The 13,262-nt window shown below is 56.7% G+C and overlaps 1 protein-coding gene across 2 annotated transcripts in view; it reads left to right on the forward strand.

Annotated features, from left to right (window-relative positions):
* PTPRG (protein tyrosine phosphatase receptor type G) overlaps positions 1 to 12,798 on the forward strand; it is a 72,199-nt gene extending 59,401 nt beyond the window's left edge. The window contains exons 17-31 of one of the 2 annotated variants that reach the window (XM_061574062.1): positions 1,066 to 1,157; positions 2,355 to 2,451; positions 2,692 to 2,774; positions 4,102 to 4,236; positions 4,832 to 4,966; positions 5,719 to 5,897; positions 6,274 to 6,409; positions 6,783 to 6,959; positions 7,613 to 7,706; positions 7,849 to 7,925; positions 8,089 to 8,217; positions 8,620 to 8,766; positions 8,894 to 9,036; positions 9,328 to 9,463; positions 10,149 to 12,798. In XM_061574062.1, the coding sequence (XP_061430046.1) occupies positions 1,066 to 1,157; positions 2,355 to 2,451; positions 2,692 to 2,774; positions 4,102 to 4,236; positions 4,832 to 4,966; positions 5,719 to 5,897; positions 6,274 to 6,409; positions 6,783 to 6,959; positions 7,613 to 7,706; positions 7,849 to 7,925; positions 8,089 to 8,217; positions 8,620 to 8,766; positions 8,894 to 9,036; positions 9,328 to 9,463; positions 10,149 to 10,289 (1,901 nt within the window). In that variant the 3' untranslated portion in view covers positions 10,290 to 12,798. The remainder of the gene's footprint in view (positions 1 to 1,065; positions 1,158 to 2,354; positions 2,452 to 2,691; positions 2,775 to 4,101; positions 4,237 to 4,831; positions 4,967 to 5,718; positions 5,898 to 6,273; positions 6,410 to 6,782; positions 6,960 to 7,612; positions 7,707 to 7,848; positions 7,926 to 8,088; positions 8,218 to 8,619; positions 8,767 to 8,893; positions 9,037 to 9,327; positions 9,464 to 10,148) is intronic. The other variant, XM_061574063.1, reaches the window with a different exon arrangement.
* The last annotated feature ends 464 nt before the right edge of the window (positions 12,799 to 13,262 follow it).

Consider the following 13,262-nt stretch of genomic DNA (forward strand, 5'->3'; position numbering starts at 1 on the left):
GTGAGCACGCATACAGCGCACACATGCACAACAACATCAACAACATCAACAACATCAACAACAGCTGACATTCACCACCAAGAGGCGGTGACATCACCAGGGAGATTGTGCCAGGCTAGATGCACGTTGAGGCCGTCACGTGAAGTGTAGAAGGCTTGCTGGTCGGAGGTCACGGGACAAACCCAGATATCATTTTCTACGAGCCTTTTGCCCATCCAAGGACGGGTGTATTGCAGTAAATCTGAAACTTGCAAGCGAAAAGCAGACCGCGACGTGATATTCATTGCATCAATTCGTGTGCAATTTGTAAGGGCGCGGTGACACAGACCTATTTCATTTAAAGGTTATAATCCTGACTTAAAGCTTTCGTGACTGCAGGAATTCATTCTCTTTGGGTCTTTCGGTAAAGTCACGTAGATAGAAAAAAAAAATCACAACGTTTCGATCGCGACACGAGAAATCGTCTTCAGGTCAAAAGATACAGCGAGCTACTGTTCGCCTGCTGTATTTTATACCTACGTGACTTTACTGAAAGACCCAAAGCGTAAAGGTGATAATCCCTTGTTCATCATGACGTCCTTTTTACTTTGATGCCTCAACAGCGTTACGGTGATCGCGTGACGTGAGGGTTCTGCCTGCGTAGTGAGGGTTGTAAGTTGACGCTGAGGAGGGGGGAGGAGGCGCCTCGCCCCCCCATGTGGAGTGACGTCAGCTGCTAATTAATATTAATGAGGGGGGGGAGGGTCCATGTGGAGGACGTCACCTGTTCATGAGTATTAATGAAGGGGGCTGGCCGATGTGGAGTGACGTCACGCGCGGGACACAGACATGCTTGGCTCATTATAGTAGTCAATTCCTCCACATGACAACACACAGCATCATGGTATAGCGATTAAAGCATCAGCACTGGGGAGACAAAGGCGGCCAGGCGTGGTGCTGTCCCCACCACCCCCTCTTTGCACTGTGGCGCCCTTCACAGGTGCTCACTGTACAGCACTTGACCCGGCAGGCTGTTGAGGCTATCAGGGGGATCTTTGTCTTTGTGTGTGTGCGTGTGGTGTGTAGAGGACGGCGAGGCGCTGCCAGTGAAGCTCTTTGCCCGACACGTCGGGGAGATGCACGAGGGTGCCCTGCACAGCTTCAGCCAGGAGTTTGAGGTCAGGTCAACAGAGTCAGGGGGTCAGAGGCTGATCGAGAACAGGGAGTCGACAACCAAAATAACAAGCAGACCCTTTTTATTTCAAATTTGGTACAAAACTCAATATTTCAAGAGCCGCCAATGCATGTGAATACACACATACATCCACAAAGACAAAGACCCCCTGTATAGCCTGTAACAGACTGTTGGGGCAAGTGCTGTTAGCGAACACCTATGAAGGCCGGCACGGTACTCGTAGTGGAGGCCCAGGACCGGTTCAGGTAATCGTCACTGGTGTTGGTCGTGAGCGGGAATCGAACCCGGGTCGCCGGGTTTGTAGCGCAGTGTGCTAACATACTCCCCATACACACTTACATACTCACATACATACTCCCCATACACACATACATACACAAATACACACACACATACATAAACACATACCTACACACATACACACACACATACATACACACACACATACATACACACACACATACATACACACACACATACATACACACACACACATACTCCCCATACACACATACCTACACAAATACACACATACATACACACACACATACATACACACACATACATACACACACACATACTCCCCATACACACATACCTACACAAATACACACACACACACATACACACACACATACATACACACACACATACTCCCCATACACACATACCTACACAAATACACACATACATACATACACACAAAACGTCACGAAGCAGTCGGTAAAGAGCTGCAGGTTGCCATCCCAAAAGCCGGGTGTCCGTCCCAGAATGTCACGCGCTTTAAGTCGGGGCCCACATTAATAATATAAACAGTCGATGTGTTTGTCTCCGGTAAATATCAATAATAAAACACCGATATCCCGGGTCTCTAGGTGGGAGCGATCGCCCCCATTGCCTCTCCCCCCCCCTCGCCTCACTCCAATAGCTAAAAAAAGCCCAATCGGTATCGGCCAAAAACCCAATCGGTATCGGCCAAAACATCCCAATGCTGAAAAATCGCCTACAGATCACTGACTTGTTGTTCACGCAGCATCAGCGTCCCCCTACTGTGCAAACATGGCAGGACCCTCCTGAAGAAGAGTCTTGAGACTCGGCGAGGGTTTTACGGGTAAAACAAGCGTAGCGGTAACAAGAACAACAATAATGATTCGGCTAGTGTTGTGGCCATCCCCCGCAGGAGGTGCAGCGCTGCACGGCGGACTTGGGAATCACGGCGGAGCACTCGAACCACCCGGAGAACAAGCACAAGAACCGCTACGTCAACATCGTCGCCTGTACGGCTCCTACCGCACCCCCCCCTCGCACCACACCACGTGTGCACAAACACACAGACACAGAGCCCCCGCGTAGCCCACGCGGGCCGTTGGGGCAAGTGCCATCGGCGAGCACCTTACGAAGGCCGCCACGGCACACCCTGTATGTGTGCGTGTTGAACTTATTTCGAACCGTACGTAGCCGATCGTGTTAATCGGAGGTGCGTCTCTGTGTCTGTGTGCGCGTGTCGCATTGCTCAGACGACCACAGCCGCGTGCGTCTGCGTCCGCTCCCGGGAAAGGATTCAAAGCACAGCGACTACATCAACGCCAACTACGTTGACGTGAGCACCGCACTGCCACCGTCACCACCACCACTGCCGTCACTGCCACCATCACCACCACCACTGCCGTCACCGCCACCATCACCACCACTGCCGTCAGCGCCACCATCACCACCACCACTGCTGTCACCGCCACCATCATCACCGCCACCGTCATCACCGCCACCATCACCACCACTGCTGCCACCATCACTGCCACTACCACCTTGGTCAGGGGCTGAGAGTTCATTACCTCACCTGGAGAGCCAACGAAGCCCGGCTTGACCGCTTGTGGCTGCTAGGAGAGTTCACCGACTTCACATGCACACTCTGGTGGGGGGCTGTGGGGTTGGAGGGCTGGGGTCCATCATTCCGCTTTACATCGAGAACCAAGAGGAGTGAAAGGATGAGGTCCCTGTGTCAGAATAATTTGAACTTGTAAGTCGGCGCTGTCAGTAAGTGTCGCCACTCAGTAAGTGTCGCCACTCTGTAAGTGTCGCCACTCTGTAAGTGTCGCCACTCAGTAAGTGTCGCCACTCAGTAAGTGTCGCCACTCTGTAAGTGTCGCCACTCAGTAAGTGTCGCCACTCAGTAAGTGTCGCCACTCAGTAAGTGTCGCCACTCAGTAAGTGTCGCCACTCAGTAAGTGTCGCCACTCAGTAAGTGTCGCCACTCAGTAAGTGTCGCCACTCAGTAAGTGTCGCCACTCAGTAAGTGTCGCCACTCAGTAAGTGTCGCACGCTCTCTTAGAGAGAGGACGACTCCGAGGCACCAGCAGGAGGAACCACTGATGAGCAGGCAAGGCAGACGCCACACAGTGAGCTGGCACAAGCTCTACTGATCTCTCTCTACACGTAGGCATTTTAAGCCAATCAATGAGTGCTCACATGCGGGAGGAAACGGGAGCGCCCGATGACCGGTACCGGCAGTGTCAAGATCGGCCTCTGTGGAGGAGGAGGCTCGTGAATGACGCTCCTGGGCAGTCGGAGGCAGTCACCCTCCAGCCACAGCGGAGGAGCGACGCTCGCAATGAGCGGAGAGCCGGGCGGATAAAATGCCGCGAGTTTGCACAGTAAGGGCACAGGTGGTGCATCTGTCAGTCTTTGCATTTGGTCTACCCATGGTACCTGGGTCTGATCTGCGACCACCTGCCAGCAACGAGAGCTGGCTACACTCCACCTGAAGGCCTCCAAGTGCTACCTAGCCTGGCACAAGTGCCGTGGTGATGTCACCACCACCACCGGGTTGCCAATGACGCCATGTACGGTCCACATGGGCCCACGGGCTTGGCTACACCGGGGCGGGGGTGTCCCTCTTGTCTCTGTGGCGGCGTTGTGCCGCCGTGCAGGGCTACAACCGGCAGAAGGCCTACATCGCGGCCCAGGGACCCCTCAAGGCCACGTTTGCCGATTTCTGGAGGATGGTCTGGGAGCAGAACACGGGCGTCATCGTGATGATCACCAATCTCGTGGAGAAGGGTCGGGTGCGTCTCTGCTTTACGAGTAAAATTGTGTGACCGGCATCACAACAACTCCGGCGTCACGTGTGTGTCTGTACACACGTGTGTCTGTACATGTGTGTGCTTGTGTGTGTGTTTGTACAAGTGCGTGTACACACGTGCGTATGCGCGTGCACACACGTGCGTAGTGTAGCGGTTAGCGCCGCTGCGCTACGAACCCAGAGACCTCAGTTCAATTCCCACTCACAGCCAAGACCAGTGACGATTATCTGAACCGGTTATGGGCTTCCCCTAGGTCGACTCGGCCTCAAATGAGTACCTGCTGAAGTGTGTAAACATCGGCACTAGGGAGACAAAGGCGGCCGTGCGTGGTGCTGGCCACCCACCCCCTCGTGTGCCGTGCCGGCCTTCATAGGTGCTCGCTAACAGCACTTTCCCCAACAGTTTATTAAGGCGGGGAGGGGGGTCTTTGTCTTTGTGCACACACGTGTGCTCGTGTCTGTCGAGAGCGGTGGCCCGACATCGATGATGGATATCTGAGCCTCCCCTAAGTCGACGCACCCTTGACGATGCGGCGATGTGACGTGTGCTGCGTGTGCTGCGTGTGCTGCGTGTGCAGCGCAAGTGCGACCAGTACTGGCCGTCGGAGAACAACGAGGAGTACGGGAACATCCTGGTAACGCTCAAGAGCACCCGCACGCTCGCCTGCTACACTGTGCGCCACTTCACCATCCGCAACACCAAGCTGCGCAAGGTGCGTCCCGTGTCTCTCTCTCGTCCGTGTCTCCCTCTCGTCCGTGTCTCTCTCCCGTCCGTGTCTCTATCCGTGTCTCTCTCTCTATCCATGTCTCTCTCCCGTCCGTGTCTCCATCTCGTCCGTGTCTCTCTCTCGTCCGTGTCTCACTCCCGTGCGTGTTTCGATCGCGTGCGTGGCGATGCCGTGTAGAATACGTGCTGTGAGTGTTGTGAGTGTTGTGAGCTGTGGTACGGGGGACCGGTGGCACAGTGGTTGGCTCACTGCGATTCCCGCTCACGGCCACCAACACCAGTGACGACTTTCTGAACCGGTCCTGGGCCTCTCCTGGTGCGATGTGTAAACGTCGCCATAAGTAATTTAAAGGTGGCCAGGCGTGGTGCTGGCCCCCACCCCCTATTGTGCCGTGCCGGACTTCATAGGTGCTCGCTTAACTGTACTTGTTCAGTCTGTTAAAGGCTACACGGGGTATCTCTGTCTTGGTGGTAATTTGATTGGGTGCGCTGCGGTGATGCGTTATAGTGCGTGTTAACAAAATACACGCACGTATCTCGGGCTGTAAGAATCGATATGAATCAGTCGTGTACATTTGTGTATATTGTCGCACGTGTGTGCGGTCGCGCGTGTCCTCGCACACGTCCGTGTGTTTGCATCGTGGCGCGCGTGCATCACACACCCCGCACCACCGCCCGCCTGCACCCCCACCACCGCCTGCCCACCCGCCCCCCCTCACCTCCCTGTGTGCGGCACAGGGCACGTCGCAGAAGAGCTCTGCCCGCGGCCGTCAGAACGAGCGGCTCGTGGTGCAGTTCCACTACACGCAGTGGCCCGACATGGGCACGCCGGACTACGCGCTGCCCGTGCTCACCTTCGTCCGCAAGTCCTCGGCCACGCGCACCGACCTCATGGGCCCCGTCGTCGTCCACTGCAGGTGCTCGCGCCAACGGTGCCCCCGGCGGCTGCCGTGGCGGCGCCTGCTCTGGCATGAGCCGACGCGTCCGCCCACGCAGGTTCACGAGCTCGTCGGTCCGTCCGTCGGTGTTGGGGCCGCGGTGACCGACGAGCGGTTTGGTCGGGGTTCAGGGTTCGCGCGATCGGGGCGAGAGGTCGGGCGATCGCGGGCGGCGAGGAGTCGCACGCCCCGAGCGAGGGTTCGCTTGGTTTGGTCATCGGGGAGAGGGGTCATCGTGGTGTGGCCGTGGTTAGGGGTGGGGGAAAAGGGGTCATTTGATGAGGTCGAGGGAGGCGACGCCATTACGGTCGGTCACGTGAGCTCGTGTAACGGAGGCGTCGTGTCGCGGGCGCAGCGCGGGCGTTGGCCGCACGGGGACCTACATCGTCCTCGACTCCATGCTGCAGCAGATCCGGGACTCGGGCACCGTCAACGTGCTGGGGTTCCTCAAGCACATCCGCACGCAGCGCAACTACCTGGTGCAGACAGAGGTATGCGCACGCACGTGCGCGCACACAAAGACAAAGACCCCCGTGTAGCCTTAACAGCCTGTTGGAGGCCGAGGACCGGTTCAGATAATCGTCACTAGTGTTGACCGAGAGCGGGAACTGAACCTGGGTCACTGGATTTGTAGCGCAGCGCGCTAACCGCTGCTCCACCACTCCGCACGCACTCAAAACGTGCACACACGGCGTGGACCATGGGGGCCACCTACCCCACCCCGCTGACCCCGCACGGCTGTGTTTGCGACCATTGCACTGGCCCCTGTATCACCACTGTGCTGTCCTCCCCCACCCTGCCCTGCTGCCCCTCTCGCTGCCCCCTCTCGCTGCCCCTCTTGCTGACCCCGTGCTGCCCCCGCAGGAGCAGTACACATTTATCCACGAGTCGCTGCTGGAGGCGGTGCTGACGGGCGAGACGGAGGTGGCCCCGGGCCAGCTCCACGCCTACTACACCTCCATCCTGTCACCCGCGGCAACCGACGTGACACGGCCCGTTGTCACGGCGACCGAGAACACCCACCTTGAGAAGCAGTTCCGCGTGCGTGCCCCCCCCTGCGGTCGCCATGGAAATCCTGGCCGACCTTGTCGTTTGCTTTGTTTACCTTTATAAACACAACAAAATAAACAAGCAATCGCATCCTTCTTCGGATGCCTGCCTGCCTGCCCCTCCACATAAACAAAAGTATTTTTAACACATCCCGACAGCTACATGAAATTCTAGATTTGAAGTTTTCGTGACTGCAAGGATCCATACTCTTTGTTTTTTTCGGTTAAGTCACGTAGGTAAAAAATATAAAATATCATTTTAATTTATTTTATATTTTTTACCTACGTGACTTCTGGGAGTGCATAATTTCGACAGAGAGCATCAGCTCACTCTGCTTGAAAAAGCCAGTTTAATCACAACTCAGTCTATCCGAGTCTATAGATCTCTGGGTGAGTCAATGGTGACTGGGCAGAGAGCGTCAGCTCACTCCATTTGAGAACCCAGTTTAATGGCAGGTGGCTGCCTCTGTTCAAACGCGCGATTTCAGCGGCGTCGGCTCATCGCTCAGACTTGCGAGCCGCCCGGCCCCCTCCCGGCGAGTGGACGGCATCGTGCCATCGCACTCGTGGTCGGGACCGGCAGACACCTCGCTCACCGTGCACCCGCCTCCCCCCTGCTTCGCCCCCCCCACCATGTTCCTGCAGCTTGTGACGCAGTGCTCTGTGCGGCAGTCGGAATTCTTCAGCGCCACCAAACACTGCAACAAGGAGAAGAACCGCAACTCCTCCATCGTGCCAGGTGCGATGCGCTGGGCAGGGTCTGCACGCCGTCGTCACTCTCGTCGCTATCGTCGCAATTGTGTCGCTGACGTCGTAGTTGTGTCGCTGACATCGTAGTTGTGTCGCTGACGTGTCCCGGCTGTTGTGTCTGCGCCCCACAGTGGAGCGATCGCGAGTCGGCCTCTCGTCGCTGTCCGGACTGGAGGGCACCGACTACATCAACGCCTCCTACATCACGGTACGCGTCGCCGACATTGACACCACGGTACCGCACGGCCATCGCGTCTCCATCATCATCGCTCGCCCGTCACTTCTTTCCCGTCACCGCTGCCCCTTTGCATGTTGTGTGTGTGTGTTCGCTGTATGCGTGTGCTGTGCATGCGCTGTGTGTGCGTCCGCAGGGCTATTACCGCAGCAACGAGTTCATCGTGACGCAGCACCCTCTGCCGCACACAACGCGAGACTTCTGGAGGATGATCTGGGACCACAACGCGCAGATCATCGTCATGCTGCCCGACGGGCAGGGCCTGGTGCGTGACCATGTGTGTGTGTGACGTCACCTTCGCTTGGTGGCGAATGGAGGGTGTTGGTGTGCGTGTGGGGAGCGGTGGTGCAGCGGTCAGCACGCTGTGCTACAAACCCTGGCGACCCGAGTTCGATTCCCGCTCACGGTCAGCACTGCTGACGATTATCTGGACCGTTCCTGGGCCTCCCCTAGGTAGACTCAGCCTCATAAATGAGTACCTGGTGCGGTGTGTAAACATCGGCACTGGAGAGACAAAGGAGGCCACTCGTGGTGTTGGTCACCCACCCCCTCGTGTACCGTGCCAGCCTTCACAGGTGCTCGCCAACAGCACTTGCCTAAACAACCTGTTGAAAGGCTCTCCGGTGTGGGGGGGGGGGGTCTTTGTGTGTATTTGTGCGTGTGTCAGGCGGAGGATGAGAGTGTGTACTGGCCGGGCCGTGAGGAAGCCATGAACTGCGATGACTTCACGGTGACGCTGATTAACGAGGACCGGCTGTGCCTGGCTAACGAGGAGCAGCTCGTGATCCACGACTTCATTCTGGAGGCCACACAGGCACGTACACACACACACGTACGCGCGTGCCCGCACACACACGCACGCATGTACACACGCACGCACGCGCATACATGCTTTGTCTTTGTGTGACGAGGTGTGTGTGTGTGCGCCACGGTGTTTGCAGGACGACTACGTGCTGGAGGTGCGGCACTACCAGTGCCCACGGTGGCCAGACACGGAGGGGCCCCTGAGCAACGCCTTCGAGATTATCAACGTGATCCGCGAGGAGGCGGCGACGCGCGACGGCCCCACCATCCTGCACGACGAGTGAGCCGACCGCCACCCCCCCCCCCCCACACTGAACCCCCCCCCCCCTTAGCCCCACACTTAACCCTCTTACCCTAACCCATAGCCCCTCATGTAATACACCGCTCCCCCACACTCATCTCCCACACCCCAAACCCTTAGACCCTACAGCAGCTGCGGGATCTGCCGTTGGTAGCGATGAGGTGCGGCGGTGGCAGCATCACAACTTGGGGTACGGTGACGCTCAGAAAGCTTTGCCCCTGTGACAAGTGCCTGGCGCCTGCCGCCTGGCGCCTGCCTGCGTGCGTGCAGATTTGGCGGCGTGTCGGCCGGCACGTTCTGCGCGCTCACGACGTTGCTGCACCAGCTGGAGGAGCAGGAAGCCGTGGACGTGTTCCAGGTCTGCAAGATGGTGAACCTGATGCGGCCCGGCGTCTTCACCGACATCGTGAGTGCCGGCGCGAGGGCTCACGCCTCCCCCGCCCCTCGGTCGACTCGGGCTCAATGGAGTACCTGGCGCGGTGTGCAAACTTCGCCACGAGAGAGACAAAGGCGGCGGGGCGTTATGCTGGCCACCCACCCCCTTGTGTTCCGTGCCGACCTTGAATAAATAGGTGCTCCGCAACAGCACTTTCCCCAACAGTGTTAAGGCTCCACGGGGGATATTTGTCTTTGTCGTTGTCATTAGCTGTTGCATCCGTGACGTCATTAATGTTTTCTCTCTTTCATGTCTTTCATGTGTTTCTTCTCTCCCTATCTTCTTTCCCCAGTCTTCACGCTCGGGATGTTAAGAATGTCGGCGGCATTGTGTGCCATTTGAGTGACTAATACATGCAAATCCCACCCTCCCCCACCCTCCCATCCTTGGAATTGGCTTCGTCGTAAAACCGCCGCGAGGATGAAGCGGCGCGCGTCAACGCGACCGCGATCACAGCGCGTCACCTTCACCGCGTCACCTTCACCGCGTTAATCCCCTTCACGGTGAAGTGTGGGCAGCGTGGAGGCTGGCGCCGGCACGAGCGGCGAGTCGGATCTCTCCGGCCTCTCACTCGGTCTCTCGCTCCGTCTCCCTCCTCCCCTTCCACCCCTCGCTCGCCTTGTGCCCCCCACCCCCCGCCCCCCACCCCCCACAGGAACAATACCACTTTGTGTATCGCGCGGCGCTGAGCCTGATCGGCACGCGGGAGGACGGCGGCATGGCGAGCGAGCGCAATGGCTCGGCAGGCGCGGGGGAAGAGGCGGACGGCGCCGAGAGCACCGAGTCGCTCGTTTGATTGGGAAAGGAGGGGGGGGCACAGGGCGGGGGGGGGGCGGCCTCAGGGTCTGCTGGGGCGACCTGAAGAGCAGCAAGAGGGATCTGGTGACCAGGGACCAGAGCCCAGGGGGGCCGAGTCCAGGGGAGATGAGACCTAGGGCCAAAAGGTGTTGTAACCAGGGCCAGGTGTAAATATAGATGAGACTTCAGACCAGGGCTGATAGTACCCGAGACCAGGACAGTTACGAATAGGTCCTGGGACCAGCGGGACTCGGTCAATGGGAAATCAGATTCCGGGGGACAGGGACCCTGGCCCAGGGAGAATGAGACCTGTGTCTGTGAGAGCTGTGGACCAGGTCCATTAGGGAGGGGGATTTTGAAGTAGGTTGCTAGATTCAGGCACAATCTAGGCGATTTGTCCATTGCCGTGGCATATACACCAACGAAAAAAGCACCCGACAACATCAAAGACCACTTCTACAAGTCTCTGGAACAGTCGCGAAACGTCACAAAACCACGGGAGCTCATCACGTGCTTCGGAGACGGACTCCGGAACGTGATCGGCCCACATGGCAGCGGCATCTCCAATGATAACTCAGAAAGGCACCTGTATTTCTGTGCAGGAAATGGGCTTCGAAAATGTGGTTCTTGGTTGCAGCGCCGCACCATTGTCCAGCAGCCGCACAGAAAGAAATCGACCATATATATATACTCATCAACTCCAGGTGGAAAGCTTTGCAAACTTTTGCACGGTTTACTGGAGCATGGAGTTCAACACGGATCGGCCCAGTTATTAAAACTATCGGTATCGGACTGAAACGATTATCCGGTAGGATTATTGTCTCCGTCTTCCCGCTACAACATCAAAAAACTTTAAAGACCCGGCATTCAAACAGCAATTCATAGTCGCCATTAACAACCAATTGTTAGCCCTCCAAAACGAATGGCTGACAGACTGGGACCAGCTTCGAGACTCAGTCAACAATGCCGCCCAAGACCTGCCTTGGAATGCGTAGCAATATCAAAAAAGAGAGTGGATCAGTGACGACGCATGGAGCCTAATTGACGAGAAATGCAAAGCACGGCATGCAGGGTCTGACCAACACTACAAGCAACTGAGAAGGCAATGTAAGAACCAGATCTGGGGACGACCGCCAGAGATGGGCAAATGAGAAAGCTGCGGCCGCGGAGCAAGAACTCGCGAATGTCAGAGATGCGTTTTGCCAACTTCAGACAGCTCAACCATGGACTCGAGTGGCCTCTCGTGGCCTCATGGTCAGCGATAGGAGGCAAACAATGAGTCCGTTGGAAATAACTCGACTCTCAGCTGCTGAATCGCCCTCCGTCGTGGGTGTGTTGTACAGCATGGTGCCATAAAGGGGTGAAGATTATTTTTTTTATTCATGCTATTTTGTTCAGTCTCGAAACAAAATCGAGTCCACACAGTTGTTTCACGTTTACAAAATAAGCCACTGTTAGTGGACAAACACAAGTGGCCATGAGGAACCAGGCAGCTGGTGGTGTGTGCACCGGGACAGTTAGGAGCTGCCTATGATACATACACACACCCTGATACACAGACGGGTGCACACACCGTGATACAATTTCTTGATATATACACACACATCATACACACACACACATTGTTGCACACACCATGAGCTATACCCACACACACGTTGCTACACATACCCTATAGGTTGGGAGACCACGTAAAATGTGAGGGTTTCACCCACAGGTCACAGGACAGACCCAGATGTCACGGGTTGACTGCGATGACTGATAGATGCACCACCCGTGCTCCCACTGTGCCAACAAACGCACCACCCAACACGCTCGCACACACTGCCATGCATACGTGCCAAGATGCGTGAGCTGAGGTTGCCTACCTGAACAAATCGCTGGGGCTGGGAGGAGGGAATCGCTCACTCTGCTGCCTTGTGCAGCCGCAGTAGGCCTCTTGTGTCGGCTTCTCTGGGCTCGTTAACAAATTGAGCTCACTCTGCACGTGACCAGGAACAAAGGGAAACTCAAGAAGAAGTGCCTCTGGGAGGCGGGGGGGGGAGGAGGCGCTGGCCTGGAGCCTCCCGCTTGGTGATTGCAGCGGTGTTCACATGAACCACTCGGTCGCTCGCAAAAGAAAACCGCTCTCTCATACACCCAGAGGTCCTGGGCAATCAGGGAGGGATTTGTGGGTTCTGGGACAGGGCGAGGGGTTAATCAGGGGTTACCAGAACCCAGGGACAGGGGGTTTTGTGGGTTGGGGGGGCGGTGGTGGGACCTAGGGGCAGGGTGGTCTCGTGTTTTCTCGTGCAATAATCAAAACGTAAACCAACTCCATTCCACTCCTGTGAATGCCCGGCCCGTGTCGCCCGCGTCGTGTCAACGTTCACGTTCTTTCTTTTTTATTATCGACGAAACTCGCTATAACTTTTTTCCAGTTTGTAATTAAGCATCTTCATAATCTAGCCATATTTATGAGCGTGTTTAAACATGTTCACAATAAAGGAACATTCTATTTCATCACACCTGGCGGCTTGGTGGTCAGTGCTGCGACCGTGTGAAAGTTGGGGGGAGGGCATAGGGCGCAAGCGAGTGGCACACCCAGCTCGAGGTGGGGGGGGGGCAAATGGTCTTCCTCCCACAAGAGTGAACGGTGAAGACCGCCAGGCCCTGCGACCGCTTGCACGCTGTGACTGCATTGCTCGCTCGTGCAGGGGGCTGCCACCAGAAGCGGCACTCGAGGTCTCCCCTTGACGGCATCTGGCCGACTTGTCCACACTTGGCAGGACATCTTGGAAGAGGGAGATGGGGATCGTCCACACGTGACCCCACCAAGCGTGACCTGCCTGCCGAGCCACCACCCGCAGTGGGGTCGCTGTTTAAGCTGCTGGCTGGAACAGAGGCGGCGGGGTGTGAGTTGAGAAACGTGATCACAGTTTCGACTGCCACGCTGGGAGATCTAACTGACGGCCTGTGGATACTATCCAGA

This window comes from Lethenteron reissneri, chromosome 54 (assembly GCF_015708825.2).
Source record: "Lethenteron reissneri isolate LAM-NWPU_2019-01 chromosome 54, ASM1570882v1, whole genome shotgun sequence".
Lineage (NCBI taxonomy): Eukaryota > Metazoa > Chordata > Hyperoartia > Petromyzontiformes > Petromyzontidae > Lethenteron > Lethenteron reissneri.